This window comes from Podarcis muralis, chromosome 4 (genome assembly GCF_964188315.1).
Source record: "Podarcis muralis chromosome 4, rPodMur119.hap1.1, whole genome shotgun sequence".
Taxonomy (NCBI): Eukaryota; Metazoa; Chordata; class Lepidosauria; order Squamata; family Lacertidae; genus Podarcis; species Podarcis muralis.
The window spans coordinates 37,900,888-37,914,073 of NC_135658.1; the positions used below are offsets into that span (position 1 = coordinate 37,900,888).

General features: G+C 41.2%; 1 protein-coding gene across 7 annotated transcripts in view; it reads right to left on the bottom strand.

Moving 5' to 3' along the window:
• Window positions 1-13,186, bottom strand: part of CD47 (CD47 molecule) — a 46,135-nt gene that overhangs the window by 5,103 nt on the left and 27,846 nt on the right. For 2 of the 7 annotated variants that reach the window (XM_028726709.2, XM_028726708.2), the window contains exons 7-8: window positions 11,948-12,040; window positions 8,510-8,541 (exon numbers count right to left, since the gene is read on the bottom strand). In XM_028726709.2, the coding sequence (XP_028582542.1) occupies window positions 8,510-8,541; window positions 11,948-12,040 (125 nt within the window). Of the gene's footprint in view, window positions 1-2,407; window positions 2,436-3,131; window positions 3,271-8,509; window positions 8,542-11,947; window positions 12,041-13,186 lie in introns of those variants that run through there. The other 5 variants (XM_028726710.2, XM_077927198.1, XM_028726712.2 and 2 more) reach the window with 5 other exon arrangements.

A 13,186-nucleotide genomic window follows, 5' to 3' on the forward strand; every position in this document is an offset into this window, starting at 1 on the left:
CACTCATGATTATCTCATTGATGAATTGCTTGAATGACTAAGACCTAATTACTTGCAAGTTCAGTTGCAGTCCTAGATTAATTAATCTCGATTCCCATGAAATCAAGATTAATACAGAAGCCACTGAACTAAATAGCAAGCCAGAGATTAATGAAGTATGTAAAACATGAACACTTATTTCCCATCCTGCTCAATTCCCTGTGGATTAATAACAAAATTAGGAAAATCAGTATTTTTAGTAAGCATTAGTCTAACAGACTGATCACATCCACTACCAATGCCATTTTGTCTGATCTATTTTGCCTTTATTTATAAAGGAAGGAAAGTAATTTTAAAAACAGGAATAAAGTGGCAATTCAAAATGTTGCAGTGAGGAGGGGTGTTCATGGTCAGGGTTGCTGACCACCAGCTAAGCCATGTTGCAGGAAACTTTTCCCCCTGACCCTGTGTGTGCCTGGCAACTTTGCCTGTAGGCCATTCACAGCCAAGTGGAATCTGCAGCAAACCTTGCACAGTAGAAGGCCCTCATTCAGTTTTCCAGTCAGTCCTACCTTCTTTCAAGATGTTCCAATCCAATTCCTCCACTCAATATACTTTAGCCATTTAGCATGTTTTGTACTGATTGGACTGTTTCTGTCTCATTCCCCTCTTCTCCCTTTTCAGGCTCTCTCTCTCTCTCTCTCTCTCTCTCTCTCTCTCTCTCTCTCTCTCGCAAACCTTGGGACTGCTGATAACTTCCCTCTTGTGTGAGGGTGTCGTAATTTTGGCTCCACAAGCTCCACACTCAGATAATATGTTTGCCATTAGTATATGTTCTATTTGTGAACTGCATTCTTTGCTACAAGGCTGTGAGCCTCTCAAGGGAGGCAAACAGACATCTACAGTGGTACCTCGCAAGACGAATGCCTCGAAAGACGGAAAACTGGCAAGAAGAAAGAGTTTTCCATTTTTCGAGGTGCTTCGCCAGACGAATTTCCCTATGGGCTTGCTTCGCAAGAAGAAAGCCCATAGGGAAATCTCCGGGGACCTCTTTTAAAATGCTGGCGGTCGGGAGCAAAGACTTTCGCCCACCGCCGGCCTTCAGAAGAGGTCTTGGACCTCTTCTGAAGGCCGGTGGGGGGCAAAAGTCTTTGCTCCAGACCGCCTGCCTTCCCGGGATAGCGGAGAAGCGCAGCGCGTTTCTCCGCTATCCCGACGGCTTTTGAAGGCAGGCGGGGGGTCCTGGACCTCTTCTGAACGCCGGCGGGGGGCAAAAGTCTTTGCTCCCCCCCGCCTGCCTTCCCGGGACAGCGGAGACTTCTCCGCTGTCCCGGGCGATCTTAAAATGCTGGAGGGCAGCAGCGAAGCCTTCGCTGCCGCCCGCCAGCATTTTAAAATCGCCCCGGGACAGCGGAGGCTTCGCTGCCGCCCGCCAGCATTTTAAAATCGCCCCGGGACAGCGGAGAAGTCTCCGCTGTCCCAGGGGCTTTTAAAATGCTGGCGGTTGGCAGCAAAGCCCTCCTGTCCCCGGAGCTTGCGGGGCGGGAGGTGGGGAGAAGGGCTTTTCTTCCCACCGCCAGCCTTCAGAACAGCCTTCTGAAGGCTGGCGGTGGGAAGAAAAGCCCTTGTCCCCCCCCCCCAGCCTTCAGAAGAGGTCGGGGGACAGACTGTCCCCGGACCTGGTCTGAAGGCGGTTTCCATAGGAACGCATTGATTGATTTTCAATGCATTCCTATGGGAAACCGTGCTTCGCAAGACAAAAAACTCGCAAGAAGAAAAAACTCGCGGAACGAATTAATTTCGTCTTGCGAGGTACCACTGTACAAGTTTTACCCTGGCTCAGTAGCCAGCCATTATTTGTGCCCGCTGTTGACTCCTTCCCTAGTCACCCGCATTTGCCAAAGGGCTGGGGAAGATGTAGCAGAGTTGCTTCATATTGTTATTGGCTTTGGAGAAGGAAGAAGCTCCTTTCTATTGCTGTTCTCTTTTGCATTGCATTCTGGAGCTCAGCAGTTGACTGAAATTTTGGGGAGGGCGATCCGTGGACTGCAAAGCCCCCTGCCTGATTTAATAAGGGGCCAGGGCCATTTGATGCAGCAAATGGATTTATGGAGCCACAGCTGCAAAACTAAAATCTGTAAAGATGCTGGAAATAAGGAAGTTTGCCAATGGCTTTAAAGTGACTATAAACCGCCACTATTTGGAGACACCCGCACACACCTTATTTCATAGCTAGAAAAACTGGGCCTCAGGGACTATTTTTGATGAAATATTCAAGGATTGTGTCTTACTAGAAAAACTAATAACTAGAAATACTAACACTTTGAAGTGTGCCTCCTGTTTCATGAAAAAGGGGAAAAAATAAAACAAAGGAAAAATCCCATAGCCCTACTGAAAGGCAAAGCTAATAAATACAGGCAAAACTTACCATCATTCTAACATCACTCCTTTCGCATCTTTGCAAAACCAAGCAAAACGTTAGTAGTTAGAGAAGCAAGGAGTAAACAGCAGTTTAGTAGAAACAGTGTTAAAATATATTGTAATTTAGGACATGCAAGAATTCCATGTAAACAGCAGTTTAGTAGGAACAGTGTTAAAATATATTGTAATTTAAGACATGCAAGAGTTCCATGTAATGGAAAAGAAATTAGAGGGTCTGATGCACAACCAGCCTTTCTCTTGATTCTACATCAGCAATCAGTGGGATTTCCCCCCATACCAGTTGGATCAAATGAGGAAATCAGAGACCAAAAGGCAAAAAACCAAAAAAAAACCCCAAGTTTTGCTGAGCGCTATCCTAGAAACTTGTGAATCCCATGCAAAAGATAACTCATATCTACTTTTCAGAAGGAACAAATCTTTCATTAAGAAACTAATTCCTTTTGGCAAATGAATTTATAAGATCAAAGTGGTATTTATCCCAAAAAAGAAAGCCATCTGAACTTTGAAAAGGTCCAGATAAACCAAGAATTACAGAGCCATAAGCTATTTTCTAATACCCATAAGAGATCTATGAAAAACCAATAATTTAAGGTCAGGAATATTTTTTCATTATCTTGTATACATTTTTTATACAGCCCCAAAAGCTAATTTTTGGACTGGAACAAAAACCAAGTCCCTGAATATAGATCAAAATTTTAATTACTACCTACCATTAAGTGGTTCTTCGACAGCTTTCTGTAAAATATTTAAAATATATATGTGTATATATAAAAATATAAATGTCTTCATGTCTAGCTTGGATCTCCCAAATTAAATGACTCTAATTGACATATACAATAAATAATGATTCTACAAAACAAATACAAGAAACAGCAGAACATTAATTAGGTTAATGGCAGGCTGTTAGCTCTAGGGCCAGTAATGACAACATGTAGTCAAGAGCAGAGAGAAAATGTGTCTCATAGGTTGGCTCACAGCCTCATCCCCCCCTCCCCAAAACTGCAAGATTGCTAGTCCCTTAGCTCCCAGAGGAGCTGATTTGGACAAGAGAGAAAGAATACATGGAGTGTAGATCCCAGTGCAATGATGAGTGTACACTTAATCCTCCATTTGGAGCCTACTGGAGCAAAGAGGATGTTTTATGAGACCCCAGCCTTAAAAGTAGGCTTTTCTTTCCAAGGCTTCTGAACATTAAGCATTCCTTCTCCCAGTATTTATACAACGCTGTGTTATCTACTCATCCTTCCATTCTCAACTTCTTCTGATCATCTGTACCTATGAACTTACACATATGAAGATATGCTCTCATTACAACAGAGCAGACATGTGATAAGACCCAATCAGGAAATAGCTGTTGGCAAGTCAAGAATTTATTACTACAATATCAGATTGTGACTGCTAAGATGCAGAAATATTTCTGAATTAATAATTCTTCTGAGACTACTATAGTCACTGGTTGGAAGGCCTCAAAATCAGTGATGAGGGTCTTGATAACATAGTGTGGCCTATTTAATAACAAAAGGGGAAGGGATTAGAAGGATCTTATCAATCAAATTCAACAATTAGGGGCAGGAAAATATGCCTTTGTTTAAGACAAAATTAGGCAACTTAGAAGTCCCAAGAAAGCAAATTGGCCTAATCAATTGCACCCAAAACTTTTCAAGGCATTTTTTCAAGAAGGCTACCAGCCAAACAGATTACTTTCATCTATGTATGTAAAATAATCTAATAACATGGTTCAGCAATTGAAGAACAGGAACAGGGCTGATACAAAGCCAAAGGACACTGCATATGAATTAAGGAAATGTTATGTAGCCCTCAGCTTCTCCCTCTTGAAAGAAAATAAGTTCCTATTTAGAAAACATTAAACGGTCCTGTTTAACAAAAACAGATATTGAAAATCCTCAAAGGCCAGTTACAGTTATTGAGCTCTATACAGCTGCTGTTGAATTAAAATAATGCTAAAACAAGAACAGATGGTTTTGGTAATAAATATAATGTTTTCTTGAAATGCATTGTCATATCTTCTTCTGGGGGCATTAAATGCAGATATGCAAGAAGAAACCTTTCCAAAAACATAGGCTTCTTTATCCTTAAGAAAGGATAAAGATGCTCCTGGAAACAAATCTTACCAACCCATCACCCTTTTAAAACAAGAGTTTAAAATCTGGGCAACACAATCATTGGGAAGTATACTGCAGAAGATCAGTTAAGTTTTATTTAAGAAAAACATAAATTAGAAATGAATATAAGGAATCTTTTGAATATAATAAATGTGATTACTAAGTCTAAAAACCATAGAGGGTTTTTTATATATGGAAAAAGCTTTTGACTATTTAGAATAGAGCTATTTGTACCTGATTCTGGAAAATGCTGATCTGGAAGGGAAATTTTCTACAGGAATATTGAAGATATATATTTCTGTCTCAGTTAGTTGTGTACGTTCAGTTTACCCTATCTATTTTTAAATTCATTTCCCCCTAACTATTGAGCCTTGAGCCAAAGTGTCAGGGTCTAAGCAGGCAGTAAGTACCATTAAGATGGGACAGTAGGATATTTAAATTAATTCATAAGCAGATGCTGTGGCATTATTTATATATTATTCAAATAACTCTTTCGAGAAGGTACTGAACCCAATTAAGGAATTTAATGTGATTTCTGTTACAAAATTAATTTTACAAACTGGGTGGGTTGTTTTAACTTAGATAAGACAACAAACAAAAAATTAACAAAATATCTGATTTAATGGAGAGATTTCCCTATTAAGTATTTATGCAAAGTCCGGAAAAGCTAACTAAAGTTAATCATGAAAAACTTATGCATGATGTTTAAACGTGTTTTGCATGAGGAAAAGGTCTGCCCCAGAAATTACAGTAGTCTCAAAGACAGTTTTTATTTTTTGAATATACCACTCCCAGTATCTTCTGAAATAACCACTAACTGGCAAAAAAATACTAATAAGTTTTGCCTGGTATGGAGAAGAAAAAAAGAACCCCAGGGTTTCAGGAAAACTTCGTCAGACTTGGAAAATACATTTGAAGTGTACTAAATTTGGCAACGAGTTGATAAAAGACCAATCAAAGTAGTCAAAGTGTATTATCTGCAGTGGATACAAGGAAAAATTAAGGCCAGGATTGTAACTACTCACTGCATACATGTTTCTCTCTCTGCTGGCTATATTAAAAGTTGCATTTCCCAGCGCCTTTTAATTGTTTATGGGGTTTGTTATTACTGTTTTTTATTGAGGGTTATGCACCTCAAATGATTTTAACCAAAGGGTTGTGTGTACAGGCACCCCACCACTTATGTGGGGCGTTATGTTCCGGGCCCCCGTGCACATAACTGAAATCGCAAAAAGGGAGGAGCACCCAACTTTCATAGGGAAGGCACATGGGGTGGGGAGGGAGAGACTCGCGTACACTGCTGGAACTGCTGCCTGGAAGTTGCTTGGGGCCACTGCCCAGTGTGCCTTCTCTTGCTTGGGGCTGCTGCTCCCAGCCTTCCCGCCAATCCCTCCCATCGCAGCGAGCGAGCGGCTGAGAGTGACTCCCAGGCAGCAGTACCAAGCGAGGGAAGATGACCCGGGCAGTAGCACCTGAGCAACTTGCAGGCAGCAGCTCCAAGAGAGGGAAGGCGTGCCATTTCAATCATTTTATTTCTTTATTTCACAGCAACCCGTGTAAAAGCGCCCGCGCATGAGTAGGACACGCATGGGGCGGGGGGAGAGAGAATGCCTGTACATTTTTTTAAAAAAAGAAATCAATAAACAAATCATGGTTAACATGATTGCCTTGCAGCCAGTCTGAAAACTCCCATTGTAAAAGAAGTGTGGTTAGGAACTAATGGGACAGGGAAAGAGGATGTGTGGAAGCTTAAGGTACATTCTTGATCTCCTGCCTATTGGCATAAATGTTAGGTCTGCACTAGGGCATAGGGCAGCTGTCTTATTTGCAACCTGACATATCCAGAACAGTGTGAAGTGCAACCCAGGAAGCTTACATGATAGATCAAAGGCCACCCTGCACAGACAGATTTTACAATTTGCAGGGAAAAGGACTGGATCTCCTCCTTTTAACAGTAGCTGTATGGCTATCAATTTCTCCTACTGCCAGAGGGGGAGAAAATGAAACTTCAAGCAAGGGCTCAGGTCTGACAGATGAAGAAATATTAGAAGCACCTGCCGTTTCACTTTACCTTTCAAGTGTGCTTTCAGGATATATATATATATCCCAGTTCCACTGGTATACACCAGAGTAAAAAAAAAATGCAGGCCTAGATGTCAAACATAGCAAAAGCGGTGGTAAATCCATTTATATATTGTACCACTTCAAGCAGCTAACCAAACTGAATGCTTTTCCATGTTCCTCCTCCCCACCTGCTACCCCCAACCATCAGCCAAAAGAACTCACATGTCAGGGAAAAGATTAGTTTAGAATGATTCTCATTAATTTTTATTTGTGCAGGGCTCTTGTTGTTGTTGTTGTTGACAGAAGAGCATTCAATCATATTAGCCCCATCTGCAGCCTAAAGTGGCACAGTGAATAAACAGCTTTACCAACCAATCCGCTGCTCATGAGAAACAGTCTAACAGCAAACTTCAAGCGCAGCATCTTTTTGCCTTCCAGTCATATGAGAGTGGCAGTGCGTCTATATAAGGAAGCAGGGATGAAGGGTAAGAGAACCACACGGCCTCCTGCCAATCCCTCTCTGGGCTGATCTTTCCACATTAGAAAGTAGCCAAAAAGAATAGGGAGGAGGGCTTATTAGCATTGTGCATATGCACAAATCCTCAGCCAAATCAGAACAATTTGGAAAGATCAGAAACTTAGCTGAGCTCAAGTGAGGCCCTCCAAATCACCTTGAGCAGTTTAATGGGCCTCCATCAAATTTCTCCCCCCAAGCTGATAAGAAAAGAAAAAAAATCAGAGTAAGGAAGGGGGGAGCTGGGGAGAATATCTTTGTGACTGACGAGGTTGGGTTTTAATTGGAGGGAATGATCCTTTACCAGTGGACTCTAACTGCAGTGTTTTGGGGTAGGAATGCCGAAGAAATAAATATCCTTGTTCTTGTTAGTTCTTCTAGTGCTGCTGGCCTCTGGCGCGCGCACACACAGCTTTGTACTTCGATTCTGAGACTTTCTGGGGCCAACTGAGCAGAGCATAAGCCTGAAGCAGGGCTTTCCCTCCCCCCACCTCATTCCTCTTATCCCCCTAGCCCAAGCACCCATCATTCTGAAATTCTGCATGTTACACTGTTGAGGTGTTCCTAGGAAAGTATGCCATTTTCATACAAAAATAACTTCCCCCAAAACCACAAGGAGGAAAGCAAATCCCTTTAAAAGGCACCTAGCACACAAAAAAAATCACCTGCATTTATGTTTCTGAAATTTGGCAGGTTTTCACCTTTAGGGAAGCACATATCTCTTGAAGAGACACAGTATCCCCTAACAAATTTACCACAACAAAGTAGAGGAGATTGGATTCATTCTTTTTTAACCACTCCAAAACTGTAAAAGCTGTCCTTGCAGGAAAACGAACCCAGCAAAGCTTTGGTTTCACCAAATGGAAACTGGGACCTGATGTGAACTGAGCAGCCTCTGAAGGAATCAAGAGTCAAATTGCACTACTCTCTGAAGTGCTGACTGGGGCCTGAGCTTAATCTTTAGGCTTTAATCTACTACCATTTCACCGTTCAAAGCTGTAGTATACAAGTTACCTGAAATGCATTGCCTTGATTTTATTTTTCAAATGTTTCAAATTTTTCTAGCTTTTTTATTATTTTAAAAAAGGTTACTTCTCCCATTCTTAACGATTCCAATGTATGAGTGGTAAAGCTGCAATTCAAGTCTCCACTCTGTAGTCGTTGTATAATGGAGATGGGAAAAGATGTTGAATGAATAAAGAGTTGAATGAATAATGAGGCAAAGCCAGGGTTGCATGTCTACATAACCTATTAAAATGACAAGAATTCTCATTGCCGTGATTCTACTTGCTACCAATCTGATCAAACCAATTGTGAAAGATTCAGAATCACATTATGTATCACCTGAGTCATCCAGCAACCCCGTATGCATTAATTTTAAGCTTACCTTTGGAGGCTGATGATCTTTGAATCTGGTACCTATGGTTACAAGTAAAAATATAGCACAATTTCTTACTGGATACTCAAAGCACACAAATCTAATCACCACTATGCAGGGACATAAGATGACCAAGAAAGAATTTCAGCCAAAGCCTTGGACTCATGCTCTGTCCCCTTCCTGCCATTTTCCTACATGGCTACTAGCATTTACTTTCAGTTGTTGCACATGAAGCACAGCTTGTTTAAGCCAGCGCCTCCTACTGGTACGTGATGTTTGCTGAGAGATGCTGTGAAACAGAAAGCAAAGGCTAGCAAACTCCTTCCAATCACACGGGAGGAGAGGCAAGAGGGAAGCATGTGACAATTCATGGTTTTAGCATTACCTGCAATGAGGCCATTGTCTAATATGTTCTCTTTTCCTTTCTACTTCTTGTGTCTTGGTCTCATCCTCCTCGCTTTTCCCATGCTTATCTTTTAAACATTGCAGGAGTGTGACAGAAGCAAAGCTTTTCTTCTGGTTGCTCGTGCAAAGTTCCTTTCTTGGCCCAGACCTGCATTCTTGCAAGCTTTCCAGGAGTGCATGTTCAAAGCACAAATTGTGTGGAATGTTTCTTCAATATTTATATCTTTGGTTAAAACCACATGTCCCTCCTTCCCTTTTCATGTTTGCTATTGGAATGCAGTATACAGGATGAAAATGGTACACATGCAGGACTTTCCACCTCTACGACCCAAAGCCAAGAAGCAGACTTCGTAGCCATGCATGCATGGATTCCACAGCAGTAGCCTTCAGCTTTTTCAGATGCAGAACACACACCTGCCATGGGAGACTCACTTTGGCTTTTATCTTACAATGTGTGACTATATTTGTCTCTTCTTCTATCCTCCTCTTCCTTCCTTCCTGTCCCTGGCTGTTTCTTCACCGCTAACGGTCTTTCACCACTTCTTAAAGATTTATTTATTCCAACTGCCATTTCTTAATTTATTTGGCTGCTGCTGTGGGCTTATAAATAAAATAAAAAACAAACCTGCTGCTGCCCACTTTACCTGTTTTAAAGCAGTGATGGTTAGAAGTTAGAGCACAATGTACTAGTAGATTCATGGGCAATTGACATTAGATTGGCAAGGGTTTCTGGTGCTCGATTTTTATTTTTACAGTAGCAACAACTTCCCGCAACTAAATTAGGCTGCTGAAATGAAGAAAGCTAACAAGGAACCAGGAGTGCACTTGTGTTGAAGGAGTGAGACCTCATCAGTTCTATCACTGAGAACAATTTCTTAGACATAAAATGAACCATGGTCCTTTAACACTAACTAGAGGTGGACATATAGGCTGGAGTTCCAATACAAAACACAAAGTGGTTCCAAAAAGCAGAAGTCTGCTCAGCTCTTGTATCTATCACTATCAGCAGATAATTGTTTTTTTAAAATTTTATGTTGTTAGCCACCTTTGGAAGTCTTCAGGTGGAAAGGCAGGACATAAGTTTACTAAAAATTAAAAAAAAGATGCACTCTCACACACAAACATAGACAAAACAATGGAATCATGGTCATAGTGCAATTCCGCACATAATTCAGCTTTGGGTCAATCATGACCCAGCCGAGATCACAATTACACAGTACTAGTCCTCTCCCTTCACACCTGTATCAGAAGCACCTGTGGGACATGGATACATAGAACAAAAAGCTACGTACACAAAACACTTTTGGAATAGATTGTGTGAATGCAGTTCCAATCTCTTCATGTTTACCTCCTCAATAAGTTTGTGAAAGAACTGCAGAAGCGTTCCTTCCTTCTGAAGCACTCGGAAAGCTTAGAAAAACTTTAAAGGGCTTAACCTTTCCCTCTGAACGCATAGTTTCAAAGAGTGATGCTACTGTGCATGGGGGGGGGGGGGTAAGAATCAGAAAGCCCCGTTATATCCATGGGCCAAGTTACATGCTTCTCTGGATAGTTTTAACCATGTGATATCTATTATTTCAGCTCAAAGACTTCAAGGCCTATGTGCAAGATTACACACAGCTGTATTATTACTGTCTAGCCTGCAAACTTTCCTTTCAGCAAGACTGCGTTTATTTTTCAAATACCTATTAAGCAGCATTTGTGCCAGAGCAACCCTCACATTCTTCATCCACATAACTTGCATATAGAAAATCCAGACCAAATATTTTCAGGTATACATAGTCAACAACTGCCTACCCAACCCCATCCCATTTTCTCTCCAATCAGCAAACTCACCTTCCCTTCATTTACAATGCAGGCATATTGCTTCTTCAGTCTTGAGTCTCCAAAATGATATTGGAGTACAGCTGCCATTATCCCCAGCTGAATGGTCAGGTATGAAGGGGGTTGTAGGCTAACAACATCTGGGGCCCAATGTTGGAATAAAGTTCTACTTCAAGTAAGCCTGGGACCTGATTATGTGCCCCCAAGTTTGATTGCTGATTGCTTTCCTTTTATCAATAGATCCCCCAGACCAAAAATATTGATCTGCGTTACAAGGCATCACAAGATGCCTTATAGAACTCAGTTGCTGGATATGTGCCCCTACTGAACAACATCAGCACCTTCTATTTCCCGTAAAAAGTTTTTCTGAAAGAAAGGAGAATGATAGGCTCCACACCACTCAATGGAAGGCAGCTCATTGTACTCATGGCACAGGACTTAAAAACAGCCCAATATAACCCTTGCAAACAGAGACAAATCAGTGAGATCCACTGCCAACTTCCATCCCTCCTTCAAAACAATGCTACTCAATGCCCCAAATATTTATCTGATAGACTAGGTGCAATATCCAGCAAAGTTGTTCCATTAGCCCAAGGATTTCTGTTTTCACAATGGTACTTCACCTCCCTCTCCTCTCCCCACGTGCCATCCCCAAATCTACTCATGTGGTAAAGGAACTTTTTCTGCATCACCCCATGTATGGAGAACCTTTCTCAGTCTGAGGGCCACTGTCCCTTCTGGGAGCCGTATGCCAGTGGTGGGCGAGACCCAAGGCAAAAAGTAGATGGAGCCAGAGGTGGAACAAAGAATGCAACTCTTCCCTTTGTACAGGAGGCTACATTCAAGCTACATGGAAGTCACTGGTTTCTATCTACACGCCCCCACATACACATCCTCCATCCAGGCAAGCAAGCAAGCAAGGGGCATTATCATAGCTCAAGGACAGTCTCAGCCAGTCAAGAGCCTTCAATGAGGGTACAGAACAGGATCTGTGAGCAGTGTGACCTGGGGAGAATCCTGAGGGCTGGAAAGAAGCACTGGCAAGGCTGCATTTGGCCCCTGGATGTGAGGGTTCCCCTTGCTTGTACACAAGGCAACCTGCATTTGTGATCTTCTGGTCAATCCTCTCCGAAATGGCACTAAACAAGAACTTTGTTTGAATATTCATTTGATTTAAGATAAAGCATTTCATGTATACTCTAAGTAAATAGTACTTACCAATAACAACCATATAAATGAAAGCAATTGCTGCTACAATATCAATAATTCCTAAGCCTGCAATCACAACAGAAGTTTGTTTTGGTGGGCATTCTGTTGAGAGAGAGAAAATGGAGTATTTAGGTTAGCATTTTTGTTTCTATTTTCTGAGTTGGTCTGGCAATGTAACTACAACACTTAGGAAAAGATCTACAGCCATAATGTCTTGCACCAATGTGCACATTAACTGCTACGGAAAGTGTCAGGTTTTGCTGTATCTTTTACATGCATCAACCACCATAAGAAGTATGCAGAAAAATATTAAGGATCTGTGGGTCAAAAACCAACAGCAAACAAATACACTTGGCTGTATTTTAATGTTCTGCAAGCATTGGTCTCTAAGACTCATAATTTCAATGGTTTTATGCTAAAACCTGGATCACAAACATCTTCTTTGATAATATGCAGTTTAGTGAAATTAAAATATTATTCACTAACAATGAAGTTCTTGACAGGAGACTGAAGAACAGATGTTACTTCCATCTAGGACAGGAAAAAAAAACCCCAATACAAACACAATTATTTTTAAACTCAAAATGGTGAGTGTGGAGGAAATATTTAGATGCTGGATGCCAAAGAACAACTCACACACTTGTCGAAGACTTGTTGAATAGACTTGTGTTAAAATGAGTCACCGTGAGCGAAAAAAATATATTCTGCAAAATTCTATGCAATGACTTTGACACACAGTTACACAAAGCTTAGTAATCTTGCTGAAATTTAAGAATGCATACAATCAATTTCCTCTTCATTAATCAGAGACCCCAAATTTTGTGTGCTGGTGTGGTGTGGTGTGGTGGTGGACCTCTCACTAAAGCCAAAGGAAAAGACTAGAAACTGCATAGCAAAATCAAACTCCTTTCAGATATTTTGTGATCTCAAATGAGTATCTGCAATCCACAGGAGTCACTGCAACCCTGAACTAGCCTTTATCTAATAAGAAAGATAAGAGGCGAGAATACAGAGCCATTAGAACAGAGCTACTGCCGCTTTATTTGCCAAACATTGAATATTGCTTTAGAGCAGTGGAAAGGGCTGCAGACTGGATGCCTGCAGTTAAAGATAATTTATTCAAACAAGGTTTTAGGACCAAAAAAAAAAGAAAAAAAAAAGCAGCTCTTTTGCTTTATTTTTTTAAATGCTGCAATAAATGTAATTTCACAGAGGCAGCTTTTTCTAAACTCAAATCTAAGCACAATC